Source organism: Pituophis catenifer, unplaced genomic scaffold (genome assembly GCF_029215685.1).
Source record: "Pituophis catenifer annectens isolate HBS135680 unplaced genomic scaffold, rPitCat1.0.hap2 SCAF_8, whole genome shotgun sequence".
Lineage (NCBI taxonomy): Eukaryota > Metazoa > Chordata > Lepidosauria > Squamata > Colubridae > Pituophis > Pituophis catenifer.
Genome location: NW_027256888.1, coordinates 4,402,717 through 4,414,946, shown reverse-complemented (window position 1 = coordinate 4,414,946; position 12,230 = coordinate 4,402,717). Strand labels below are relative to the sequence as shown.

Here is a 12,230-nt window from a genome sequence, read left to right as displayed (position 1 = left end):
AGAAATAAAGAATTAACGTCCTTTCTATTACTTGCTGATGTTAGTCCTAGCCAGGACCTCATGATAAATCCTAAAGAGGACCTATGTTAAAAACAATATGTTCAAAATTGCCCACAGAGCAGAGGTGGGTTTCAGCAGGTTCTGACCAGTTCTGGAGAACCGGTAGCGGAAATTTTGAGTAGTTCGGAGAACCAGTAAATACCACCTCTGACTGGCCCCGCCCCCATCTATTCTCTGCCTCCCGAGTCCCAGCTGATCGGGAGGAAATGGGGATTTTGCAGTAACCTTCCCCTGGAGTGGGAAGGGAATGGAGATTTTGCAGTATCCTTCCCTGCCACGCCCACCAAGCCACGCCCACAGAACCGGTAGTAATTTGATTCCCATCACTGTCACAGAGGGTTCCGGATCTGTGTCCTCTCTGTTCTGGAAATTTTTATCTTTCACAGAGCTTTGTCCTCCTTCACCAACTCCATTTTGTTTAAAAGTATTTTTCCTTTCTTCATTCCATTCTTTTGTCCTACTACCTCGGTGTGTATTTCTACTTTCCTGAGCTCGGTTAAACTAGCACACCAGTTCTTGGAACCTAACACTTTTTCCTTGATCTGTTTTCTACCAGATGGCATCTTTCTTCTCAATGGTGTGCTGGACAACTCTGCTGCCAACACTAACCAACTTATCCTAGCAAACCCAGGAGTCAAACGTAAAAATAAATTCTGAGCGTGCTAATCCCCTTCCTTTTTCTGCTAAAAATGAATTAAAATGGGTGGGGTTTTTTTTTTTTTTTTGTGCCTATCTTACCCAATTCAGGCACCTGCCATACACCAAACCTCCATTTAAAAAAACCTAAAATCCTCATTCTGTCTCCTGTGAAGCAACAGATTGATAGTTCTTGCTGCTACCACCTGTCTTCTCCAAATGTTCATCGTCTGATGGTGACAAGAAAAGGCTCTCACAATCTGCCTTGCCTTAGGATGATTAAGAGGTCAAAAGTAAATAATAGAAATAATATTTCTTTAGCATGTGATTAAATTTTTCACCTTTGTCCCCAATTTCGTAGAGAGACGGAAAAAAAAAATTGAAAGATAAAATACAAAAACTCTGAAAATTATAAAAAAAAGAAGAAGAATGCTCTAAGCAAATTACAAGATAGTGCTGGCTGGCTTGACAGTAATGAATGCTTTTCCTTGCCCGAGAAAGGAGATATTGCATTCTGATGTTACAGATGGAGACTTTAAATAACATGAATATTTTTCTGGCCAGCCTGAATAATAAAAAGTGACGCTGAAGTTACAAAGTGTCCTAATTTGTAGCAAGATTTTAATACAAATATAGAAAAAAGAAAGGAAAAAAAAATAGTATGAATCCTACTTACAACATAAACGGTCTATTTCTACAGAAACAGTATTTTTAACCACAGACCCTCTTGCTTTTTTTCAGTTGGATTTCCTTTCTCCCTCCCCTGGAAATTCTAAACTTTAATTTTAAACTCTGGGGAATAAAGTTAACCGCTCTTTTCTGTCTCTTGCTGTATGGATTGCACCTCAAAGCTTTAACACAGCTAAAGCTTTTCTACAAGGATTGAGAATCTCTACATTTGTGAACATGATGGAAGATATCTCTCAATGATTATATACTGTATTCCTGAGCCTTTGGTAATATGCACCGAGTATCTAAGCTATTAGGATGTACAGCTAAAGTCACAAGTCTGACAAAGTTCACAGGTCGGTCGAAGCCCATAAAAAAATGACTGCAAGAAAAACAGTCGCCTGGAAGGAAGAAACTACAGAATTTATTGCATTTTCAATCCATAAATAGAATATACTTATCCCAATTTTAATCTCCTATTAATCTTTGATCTCTGTTGCAAAATCTTTTGGATAACCCTTTGTTGTTGTTAGTTGCAAAGTCGTGTCCGACCCATCGCGACCCCATGGACAATGTTCCTCCAGGCCTTCCTGTCCTCTACCATCTTCTGGAGTCCATTTAAGCTCACGCCGACTGCTTCAGGGACTCCATCCAGCCACCTCGTTCTCTGCCGTCCCCTTCTTCTTTTGCCCTCCATCGTTCCCAGCATTAGGCTCTTCTCTAGTGAGTCCTTCCTTCTCATTAGGCGGCCAAAGTATTTCAGTTTCATCTTCAGGATCTGGCCTTCTAAAGAGCAGTCAGGATTGATCTCCTCTAGGACTGACCGTTTGGATCGACTTGCAGTCCAAGGGACTCGCAGGAGTCTTCTCCAGCACCAGAGTTCAAAGGCCTCAATTCTTTGGCGCTCAGCCTTCCTTATGGTCCAACTTTCACAGCCAGACATTGCAACTGGGAAAACCATGGCCTTGACTATACGCTCTTTTGTTGGCAGGGTGATGTCTCTGCTTTTTAGTATGCTGTCTAGATTTGCCATAGCTTTCCTCCCCAGGAGCCAGCGTCTTTTAATTTCTTGGCTATAGTCCTCATGTGTGGCGATCTTGGAGCCCAGGAAAATAAAATCTGTCACTACCCATTTCTTTCCCATATTTTTGCCAGGAATTGAGAGGGCCGGGAACCATGATCTTAGTTTTCTTAATGTTGAGTTTCAAGCCAACTTTTGCACTCTCCTCCTTCACCTGCATCAAGAGGTTCTTTAGTTTCCCTTCACTTTCTGCCATTAGAGTGGTATCATTCGCATATCTGACGTTGTTGATATTTCTCCTGGCAATCTTAATTCCAACTTTTGATTCATCTAGCCTCGACTTTCTCATAATGTGCTCTGCATATAAGTTAAATAGGCAGGGCGACAGTATACAGCCTTGCTGGATTCCTTTCCCAATTTTGAACCAATCAGTGGTTCCATGCCCAGTTTTCACTGTTGCTTCTTGACCCACATATAGGTTTCTCAAAAGACAAATAAGATATCAAAGATATTATTTGTCTCAAAAGACAAATAACTTATATCAAATTTTAAAAATGTTCAGACACGCTGGAATGACTTCTTCACAATGATCATATTTATGATGTCTACAGGGTCCTGGAGTCAAGTGATCCCCTTTTACAACCTTCTGACAAGCGAAGTCAACGGGGAAGCCAGATTCGCTTAACAACCGTCTTACTAACTTGACAACTGCAGAGATTCATTTAACAACTGTGGCAAGCAAGGTCATAAAATGGGGGCAAAATTCCTTTAACAACTGTCGCGTTGAGCAACATAAATTTTGGGCGCAATCGTGGTCATACGTCGACTACCACTATGTACTTCTTGATGAAACTCAATCCCCAATCCCAATAAATTGCCAGATTGCAAATATTTGATTACTGTAACCACACCCTGGTCTCCATCCAGCTCGGTTTTCTCCAGTTATGTTATCTCTTTCAGATCAAAGGTAATTAAACAACTACGTAACCCAGATATTGCTGGTGTCTTTCAAACGGAATGGAAAAACAACTTGAAGTGCTGGCATTTATCTATATTTCTTCCAGCATATCCAATGCTCGCTTCCGTATAATGACGTGGGCTCACTCAGTCTCTGGCTAATAGACTATGAATAACCCACGCTTTGGATTCTCCAAGCAGCGCGCTGGAGAAGCCTGCTCTTACATTCAGCCATTTTTACTTCTTCCACAAGAGACCACATATTGTTCTATCGAGATTTACATGTGTTCAATTTTCTCCAATTTCTAGGAAACATTCTTCCAAGGTACCTAATGCTTCAGTAGTTGTAATGTGCTATGATGCACATTAATGACATGCATTAAGGAGCGCCAAATATTTCATGACTATATTGTGAGCATTCATATACAGTTAGCATGTATCGTCCAATGCACCGCCATTGCAATCTGAAAAGCAATTAAACTAGATATAAACTGACTTATGACCTAACATAAAATGATGTTAATTTAAAAAAAAAAATAACTGAAAGAAAATATTGAAATTTTACTCTTTAACTATTTAAAGATATCTCAAAGTTATCACCAGCTGGTTAATCACATATAGTATCATCACTCCGAGGTGGATTCTTACCAACACTATTTGTTTCTTTTTTGTTGTTGTTAGGATTGAATGTATGCTTTTGTTTTGTTTTTCTTTTACTTTTTATGATAAAACAATAAATAATATTAAAAAAAATAAAATGCAAAGAAAAGCAAAATGTTGCTTTTCTTAAAAGCAACAAGAGCCTCTCTCAATTACGAAAGAGAATAAATTATAATCCATTTTCAGACCTCCGAGTCATATTATCTTTTTCACAATTAACCTTTTCCCCTGCTATGGGATCATTCTCTTTAAAATAAATACTTGCCACTTCATAAAGTCATTTTTTTAAGCCAGAGTTTCCTAATGAGGGCAAGATCTACACTTGTGGACTTCAATTCCCAGAATTCTCAGCAGTGAACATGTCAGCTGAGGGATTCTGGGAGCTCTAGTTCAAACATTAGGAGAGTATCCAACCCTACCTGAAATCTTGTTCTGTACCACACAGTTCCCCTTTATTATAGTTTTAAAAATTTTCTCATTCATTTCATTCTTCAGTTTATTTTCCTTGCTGCAACTGTTTCTGACAAACAAAAGCAATAGCTTGCATTATGACAAATTTAAGCACAACTTCTGTTTCTTTCCTCCGGCCTTTCTAAAACCTTCAGAGCTTGAGCCAAATATCCTTACAATCTCAGAAACATTAATCATTTCTTTAGTACTATTAAATTTTGTTGGCTTGCCGGCTAGAGTGGACATTGTAACAACCACAATGAGGACTATCTATATTTCAGGCTGACAGATTTCTCATTAATTTGATATCTGATGGTTACTTTGAACATTTCCAATAACATCACTAGTTTTATTATTCTAGGGGAAAAATTGTGTTTTTTTTTTAATTTATTGCGCATAAAGTACTGTTTCTAACAGCTAAGTAATTAATCATAAATCACGTATTCTAACACATACTGAAAAGGTATACTTTATAGGAGGCTGGGAGGAAAATGTGGATTACATATATAAGATTTGCCATTGAGTCCTCCCCAGAACAGGCAATTCCAGTGCATTAAAAACACCAATTCTACTTCTTCGATTTCAATGCTGTTTGACTCCAGAAGATGCAGGGCGGCTTACAAATTTAAAATAATACATGAAATTAAAAAGAAACATGAAAATTGCCAAAGAAATGTAGGAAATAGCTTCAGTTGCAATTCATCTGCTCAATGCCCTGAGCTTCTGGTCAAGCCTTGGCCTTACTAACTAGGACATATAGTGCCAGCAAAACAGATGCAATCTTCCTTGTTCATTTAGCAAACCTTCAGTAAAGTCTTTCTCACAAAGGCCATCTTAAGACAAAAAACAATTTTGTAGTGAAAAGTACAGGTAGTCCTTGATATACGACAATTATTTCTGTTGTAAGTCTTTGCTGTTCTTAAGTCGAGCCAGACCTGATTTAACCACCAATTTTAACCATGGTCAAGTAAATCACAGTGGTGATTAAGCAAATCTGCAGTCATTAAGCAAACGCTGCAAACTTATTCACCCGAATAGGCGTTATTTTCCCAGAAACTGGCAAGAAAAGAACGTAAAGCACCATCACCGTGCGACACCGCGACTGGTCATAAAAGCAAGCACCTACATTGCCCAGCGCCCAAACTGGGGGATGGTGCAATGGTCATAAGGAGAAGGAACGGACTTTTTTCAGCAATGTCATAACTTTGAACGGTTGCTAAAGGAATGGTTGTTGAGTTGAGGACTGGCTGTAAAGAAAAGACAGGAAGGATCTATGACTTCATAGGTTTTCTTGGCGCCAGAGAGGACACAGCAAAGTCCAATTGAGTTCAATCCTTTATTTGTTTACCTCAATGGACAGAATCTTGTCAAACTCAACCTACTAGACTAGCGGCCCCCAACCTTTTGGGTGCCAGGGACCAGTTCCGTGGAGAAAAGGGTTTTCTGCGGACCGGAGGGGGTAGTTTTATATGCTGCCAGCATCCCGCGCATGGGACTTCGCTTGTTTGTGTGGACCGGTTTCTGGCATGCCACAGACTGGTGCCGGTCGACCGACTGGGGGTTGGGGATCCTTGTATTAGATATATCTTAAGACAGCAGTCAGCAACCTGCGGCTCTGGAGCCGCCTGTGACCCCTCTGCTGCGGCTCCGTCATTCAAAATATGCGTCACAACCGCCAATGTGTGACACCCGCCGGCACGCAATTTATTGAGCTTTTCAACCCCCGGTAGGCCAACCATGGATAAATCCAAGAGAAGAAAAAAGTTTCAGAAGAAAACAGAATGTTTAATTCAACTACATAGGCTAGTTTTGTGGCCGCTCAAGAAATAGTCAGGCACGAGAAGGGATTTGTGGCTCCCGGTGTTTTCTTTTCTGTGGGAAATGGGTCCAAATGGTTCTTAGAGTGTTTAAGGTTGCAGACCTCTGTCCTAAGAGATTCTGGGGTATGGCTACTCTAAACCTCTTCCTGCCTTCCCCATCCAGCTCGGGACTATCCAGCCTCTTCATCTTGGGCTTCTCCCTGGGAAAGCCAAAAGACTTCTCCTCTGTTTCTCCAGATGCACTTTCCATCACACTTGAGGATGGGAGAAAGCAGGAGGAGGAGATAAGAAACATCACAGTTCCACTTATTCCCTGCCTTCTACAAAGGACCAGTTATCCTCAAATGTCTGCTGAAATATTGCTATTATTATTATTATTATTATTATTATTATTATTATTATTATTGATGTTTGTGATTATATTGATTAGGTTGAGACATGGCACAATCTGCAAGATACATAAAAAATAGTAGGCAAAATCAAGCAAGCCACATAATGGCTTAGCACAAGAAATGAACCCCCTCACTTTCTCTACGGCAAAAGGCGAGAGCACAAAGCAGCAAGAATAGATGGTTGGAAGAGAAACAGCTCCCTCCCCCTCCCCCCTGCCAAAAAAAAACCCAAGCAAGAGATCACATTATATAGAACAAGTTGTATGCAAAACAGAGACAACTAAATTCCTCCTTATCAAACCATCTCCCGTCTTTCACTAAATCGGGATACCGAGAACCTCATTCCTAATTAAACATTAAAGTAGAACTTTCCGCAAATGAAATTCAGGATTGCCATGACACATATTAAGGAAGTGATATAGTTTTTCAGGCTAATATGTTGGCTTGTTGTTATACTAGTCAAAGCTTCAGAAAGAATTCCGACATTATAACAGTGAGTTGGCTGGGTTCAATCATAGCCTGCTTGGCCATCATTCAAAACAGAGATACCTGTATTCAAACAACATGCTAAGCAAAACATACATATACATATGTATATGTATGTTAGAAACCATTCTGAGGCCTATAGCACTACTACTCTAATATCTAAGAGTTACAAATTACATTCTGCTAATGGAAACAAAGTTTATACTTTGGAGTAATCCAATTTGCTCTAGTAAATTACAAATGGTTATCATTTAATAATCAATAAAATGCATTTTATAATATGACTGGTTTTACACAACATACAAAACCAAAAAATCCCTGATATAATGTGTGAATTTCAACAAGATCTACCTATCTTGGCAGCCAAAGATCTTGAAATAGTATATTTTGGTGTCTCTCACACTGAATAAAGCCTAATAATCCAGGATCATTATTCCTATCAATGCACACTGCACGCTGAAGTTTGCTAAACTTTCATTCGGGTAACTAATAAATGTCCACAAAACTGCTAATTCTTCCAATTGTTCCTTCTGAAATAGAAGACATGATTTGAGGGGGAAAAAAAATGAAAATGCAAGCTTCCATTCCCACTGTCAATTTTTTTTTCTTTAGCATTAAAAAAAAAAGATGCCCTGTATGGCAACAGCTTCTTTTCTGAAAATAAAACACATTTTTCAATTATTTCTAATCAAAATCGTCACCTCCATATGGGTAAAGCAGATAGCCGTTTCATCTGAGCCCTAACCTACATATTTTTTTCCCAATCTGTCCATAAAAAGGATCAAATGGCAAAGCTATGTCACACTGAACCCAAAACAAATCACGTTTTGCCTTACAGACTGGGCTAAAAGTCTAAGTTGTGGTCCCCGTATGCAGTGTGAACACAATCACTCATTGCTTCCAGAGCAACTTGATTTTCAATGTACCAAGAAGCTGCTGCATTATATACTATTCTAGGTATCCAAGTTCTTCCTTGCCACCTTGGAGTAAATGACCATCTCCATTTTTTCTCTTCTATCTCTGTCTCTCACATTCACTTCCTATCCCCCACTTTGCTCAGATCAAGCTAATTTTGATAGAAGAGAAAAACACAGTTTTCTTTTTGGAAAAAAAAAACCCAAAACCAACAAAACCCTACAAGCAACGAATAAGCATATACTTACAGTAACTGTTTCACCGTTCCTGAAAATGCATGAAAATTTGAGGACAGGTAATTTGTCAGCCTTAAATGTGGCTGCAGAATTTTTCTATCATCGGCTATTATTTTCTAATAAGTATTATTAGACCTAAGCATGTTATTTATATTTAGTGTTGCCTTCTGCAGCTGTTGCGCAATTTCATAAAAAGGCACGTTTAAGGTCTGCAGAGCACACATGATGCCTGTTGGGATCATTTTTGTCATTGAAATCCAGGCTGCTAAGGAACCCCATAAAATACACACAAAAATTGGGGAGGGGGATAGAGATGTCCTACCTGAAAACAGGAGGCACAAGGCTTTTGAGAATCAAAGTGACATTAGAGAATGAAATGGCTTATACAAATAAGAGAACAACTCTGAGGTCAAACACAATGACCAGTCCCTCACATAATGCAATATTTTATTTATTTGTATCCCACATTAATTACTTTTATAAATAACTCAAGGTGGCAAACATACTCAACACACCTTCCTCCCCCTATTTTCTCCACAACAATTCTATGAGATGAGTTGGGCTGAGAGAGAGAGTGACTGGTCCAAAGAGACCCAGCTGACTTTCACGCCTAAGGCAGGACTAGAACTCACCATCCCCTAGTGACTTGCCCAAAGACATCCAGGAAGATTTCTTCCCTAAGGTGGAACTAGAACTGTCAGTCTCCTGGCGATTGGCCCACCCTGCCAAATTTCATGCTTAGGGCAGGATTAAAATTCAGTCTCCTGATTTCTAGTACAGCACCTTAACTGCTACACTGAATTAAAAAATAGTTTACGTATTAATAAATGGCTTACGAGCAACAGCGGTAGCAATCGCCCTAAGGGCATGATGGCGAACTTATCGCACGCATGCCAGAAGTGGCCGGCCAGTTGGTCTTTGCGCGCACAGGAGCACCATATGTGTGCGCTGGGAAGCTGAGTTTCTGGTTTCTGGTGGGCCAGCTGATCTTCACACGCGCATGCGTGCCAGAAACTGGAAAACCAGGTAGCCGCCGTGTATGCGCACGCCAGAAACCAGAAACTCAGCATCCCATGTGCATATGTTCTGGTTTCCGGTGCTCCCCCACACGCGCGCCGGGCAGCTGGTCTTCCGGTTTCTGGTGCTCCCCCATGAGCACGTGCACTCCTGTTTCGGCACTCGGTGCCGAAAAGGTTCACCAACACTGCCCTAAGGCAGGTTCAAACAGAGGATACAATTGACCCTCAAAGTCACCCAGCCTGCGTTCATGCCTAAGGTGACACTAGAACTCCACTCACCCAGCCAGCTTTCATGCTTAACACTAGAATTCCAGTCACCCAGCTGGCTTTCATGCCTAAATTGGCACTAGAACGCAGTCACCTGGTGATTGACCCAGTCACCCAGCCGGCTTTCATGCCTAAATCGGCACTAGAACTCCAGTCACCCAGCTGGCTTTCATGCCTAGGTCGGCACTAGAACGCAGTCACCTGGTGATTGACCCAGTCACCCAGCCGGCTTTCATGCCTAAATCGGCACTAGAACTCCAGTCACCCAGCCGGCTTTCATGCCTAAATCGGCACTAGAACTCCAGTCACCCAGCCGACTTTCATGTCTAAGACTAGAACGCCAGTCACCCAGCTGGCTTTCATGCCTAAATCGGCACTAGAACGCAGTCACCTAGTGATTGACCCCAGTCACCTAGCCAGCTTTCATGCCTAACACTAGAACTCCAGTCACCCAGCTGGTTTTCATTCCTAACACTAGAACTCCAGTCACCCAGCTGGCTTTTATGCCTAAGTTGGCACTAGAACACAGTCACCTGGTGATTGACCCAGTCACTTAGCCAGCTTTCATGCCTAACACTAGAACTCCAGTCACCCAGCTGGTTTTCATTCCTAACACTAGAACTCCAGTCACCCAGCCGGCTTTCATGCCTAAATCGGCACTAGAACACAGTCACCTGGTGATTGACCCCAGTCATCCAGCCTGATTTCTTAAGGTGGCACTAGAACTCCCCGGTCTCCTGGTGATTGGCCCAGAGCCACCCAATCCCCCCTTTGACGCCTCAGGCCGAACTAGAACTCCCAGCCGGGTGCCAAAGAGTATCCCAGGGCCGCGGAAGCAAGAAGGCCAGCCTATTCAGGGGAAGGGGAAAAAAAAGAAATCCAGGCCAAGGCCTGAGGGGGGGCTGGGGGTGGGGGATGGGTTGCTTACTTTACCTTCAAGCGTTTGACCACTTCGTCGTTGGTGATCTTATCCGTGATCTCCTTCACTCCAGGCGGGTAGAAGATGATCTTGCCGTCGGGGGGAGGCTTGGGTTGGGCGGACGGGAAGTCCATCCTGGCGCTGCCGCCGCCGCCGCCGTCGAGAAAGTTTCCTTCTCCGCAGGCTTCTACCGGCCTCTGCCGGTCGCAAAACAAAACTTCAGACTTTTTTTTTTAATTTTTTTTCTCCCCCTCACCAGCCGTTGATTTCCTTCTCCCCCCCTCCCCACATTTCGAAGCCTCGAGTGGGAAATAAAAGGGCCCCTTTTCCTCGACGACGACCCGGGGCCCACCGCCAGGCCCGCTTCTTCCACCCCTCTCCCCGCGGCCGAGTCCCCACCGCTTCCTTCCTTCCCTCGGGGCCGCTTTCCGCGCTCAGACCCCCCCCCTCGGGGCGCCGCTTCCACGATGAGAACCGGAGAAGGAGCCCCCCCCCCCCCCCGTAGAAAGGTCCGAGCCGGGAAGGAAAGAGTCCCGGGGAGGCGCCTCCCGCCAAGCGGCCAGGCGAAGGCCTAGAAGTTAGGCCGCAAAAACGACCCGGTGGTGGTGAGGGAGGGGGGGAGGGGTGTCCCTCACACGGCCCGAAGCGCCCACCGGCCACTCGGGCCTGCTTCCCTCGGCAACTTTTACCTCAGGATTTTTACCTCAGGCGACGCCCGGCTCGGGCCAAGATGTCTCCCCTGCCCTCACCGGCGAGTGGAAGAAGAAGAAGAAGCCGCCGCCAGACAGACAGAAAGAGAGAGAGAGAGGAAAAAAAAAAAAAATCCCCGCGGCCGGCCCGCCTTTTTACCTCATGCAGCTCCGGGAGGTGCAGCATCGAGGTGGCGGTTGGCGGTGATCGGGATCTCCGGCGCTTCTGCAGCTCGCTGGGGCTGCCACGATGCCCGGCCTGCTCCTTCTTCTTCTTGTTTTTAAATTTTATTTTATTTATTTTTTTCCTTTCCTTCCCACCCCCCCCAACCGCCCCGCGCTTCTTGCCGCCTCAGTCAGGCCCGGCGGCTTTCGGGGACGGCTGGGCCGAGCGTGCGCCTGGCGCGGGGAGACAGTGCCGCTCTTCGGACGGCCGGGGAAGAACAGCCCAGGAGGAGAGGCCGCGGCTCGGCTCTCCTCTCCGGGCGTCCTTCCTTCCTTCTTTCTTCCACGCAGGCGGGGAGCGAGCAGGCCCGCCTTCCTGGCCGGCGGCCCAGCCGGATGAGGCCTTTCCGCGCTCGGGACCGCGGGGAGGAGGAGGAGGAGGCGGCGGTGGGGGCAGCAGGCCGCATCCTACGAGCGGGATCTCGTGAGGGCTCCCCCGGGCCTGGTTGGCTTGCTTCCCTGAAGGGACGGAGAGGTGGGCCCCGTGGGACCTTCCTCCGGGGTTTTGTGTGTGGGGTTTTTTTTTCCCCTTCCAAAAGGTCCCCCTTGGAGGCCTTTACTTCGGAGTAAACCTCTTTAAGGGGGCCCTGGGTGGGTTTCTCCCTGGTAATAAAGAAGGAATAAAAAAATTCCTTTATTAATTAAAGGAATTGGTTTAATTAATTAAATCATGGCTAATTAAAAGGTTGGTTCCTGCAATAAAAAGATTAGAATGGAATGGAACAGAACAAAACAGGACAATGGAATGAAGAACAGAATAGGGACAGGACAGGACAGAATACAACAGAACAGAATAGAATTAGAACAGA

General features: G+C 43.9%; 1 protein-coding gene across 4 annotated transcripts in view; it reads right to left on the bottom strand.

The window, feature by feature from the left end:
• PDS5A (PDS5 cohesin associated factor A) overlaps positions 1 to 11,728 on the bottom strand; it is a 62,362-nt gene extending 50,634 nt beyond the window's left edge. For all 4 annotated transcript variants that reach the window (XM_070949071.1, XM_070949072.1, XM_070949073.1 and 1 more), the window contains exons 1-2: positions 11,357 to 11,728; positions 10,522 to 10,704 (exon numbers count right to left, since the gene is read on the bottom strand). In XM_070949071.1, the coding sequence (XP_070805172.1) occupies positions 10,522 to 10,704; positions 11,357 to 11,383 (210 nt within the window). In that variant the 5' untranslated portion in view covers positions 11,384 to 11,728. The remainder of the gene's footprint in view (positions 1 to 10,521; positions 10,705 to 11,356) is intronic.
• Positions 11,729 to 12,230: the final 502 nt, after the last annotated feature.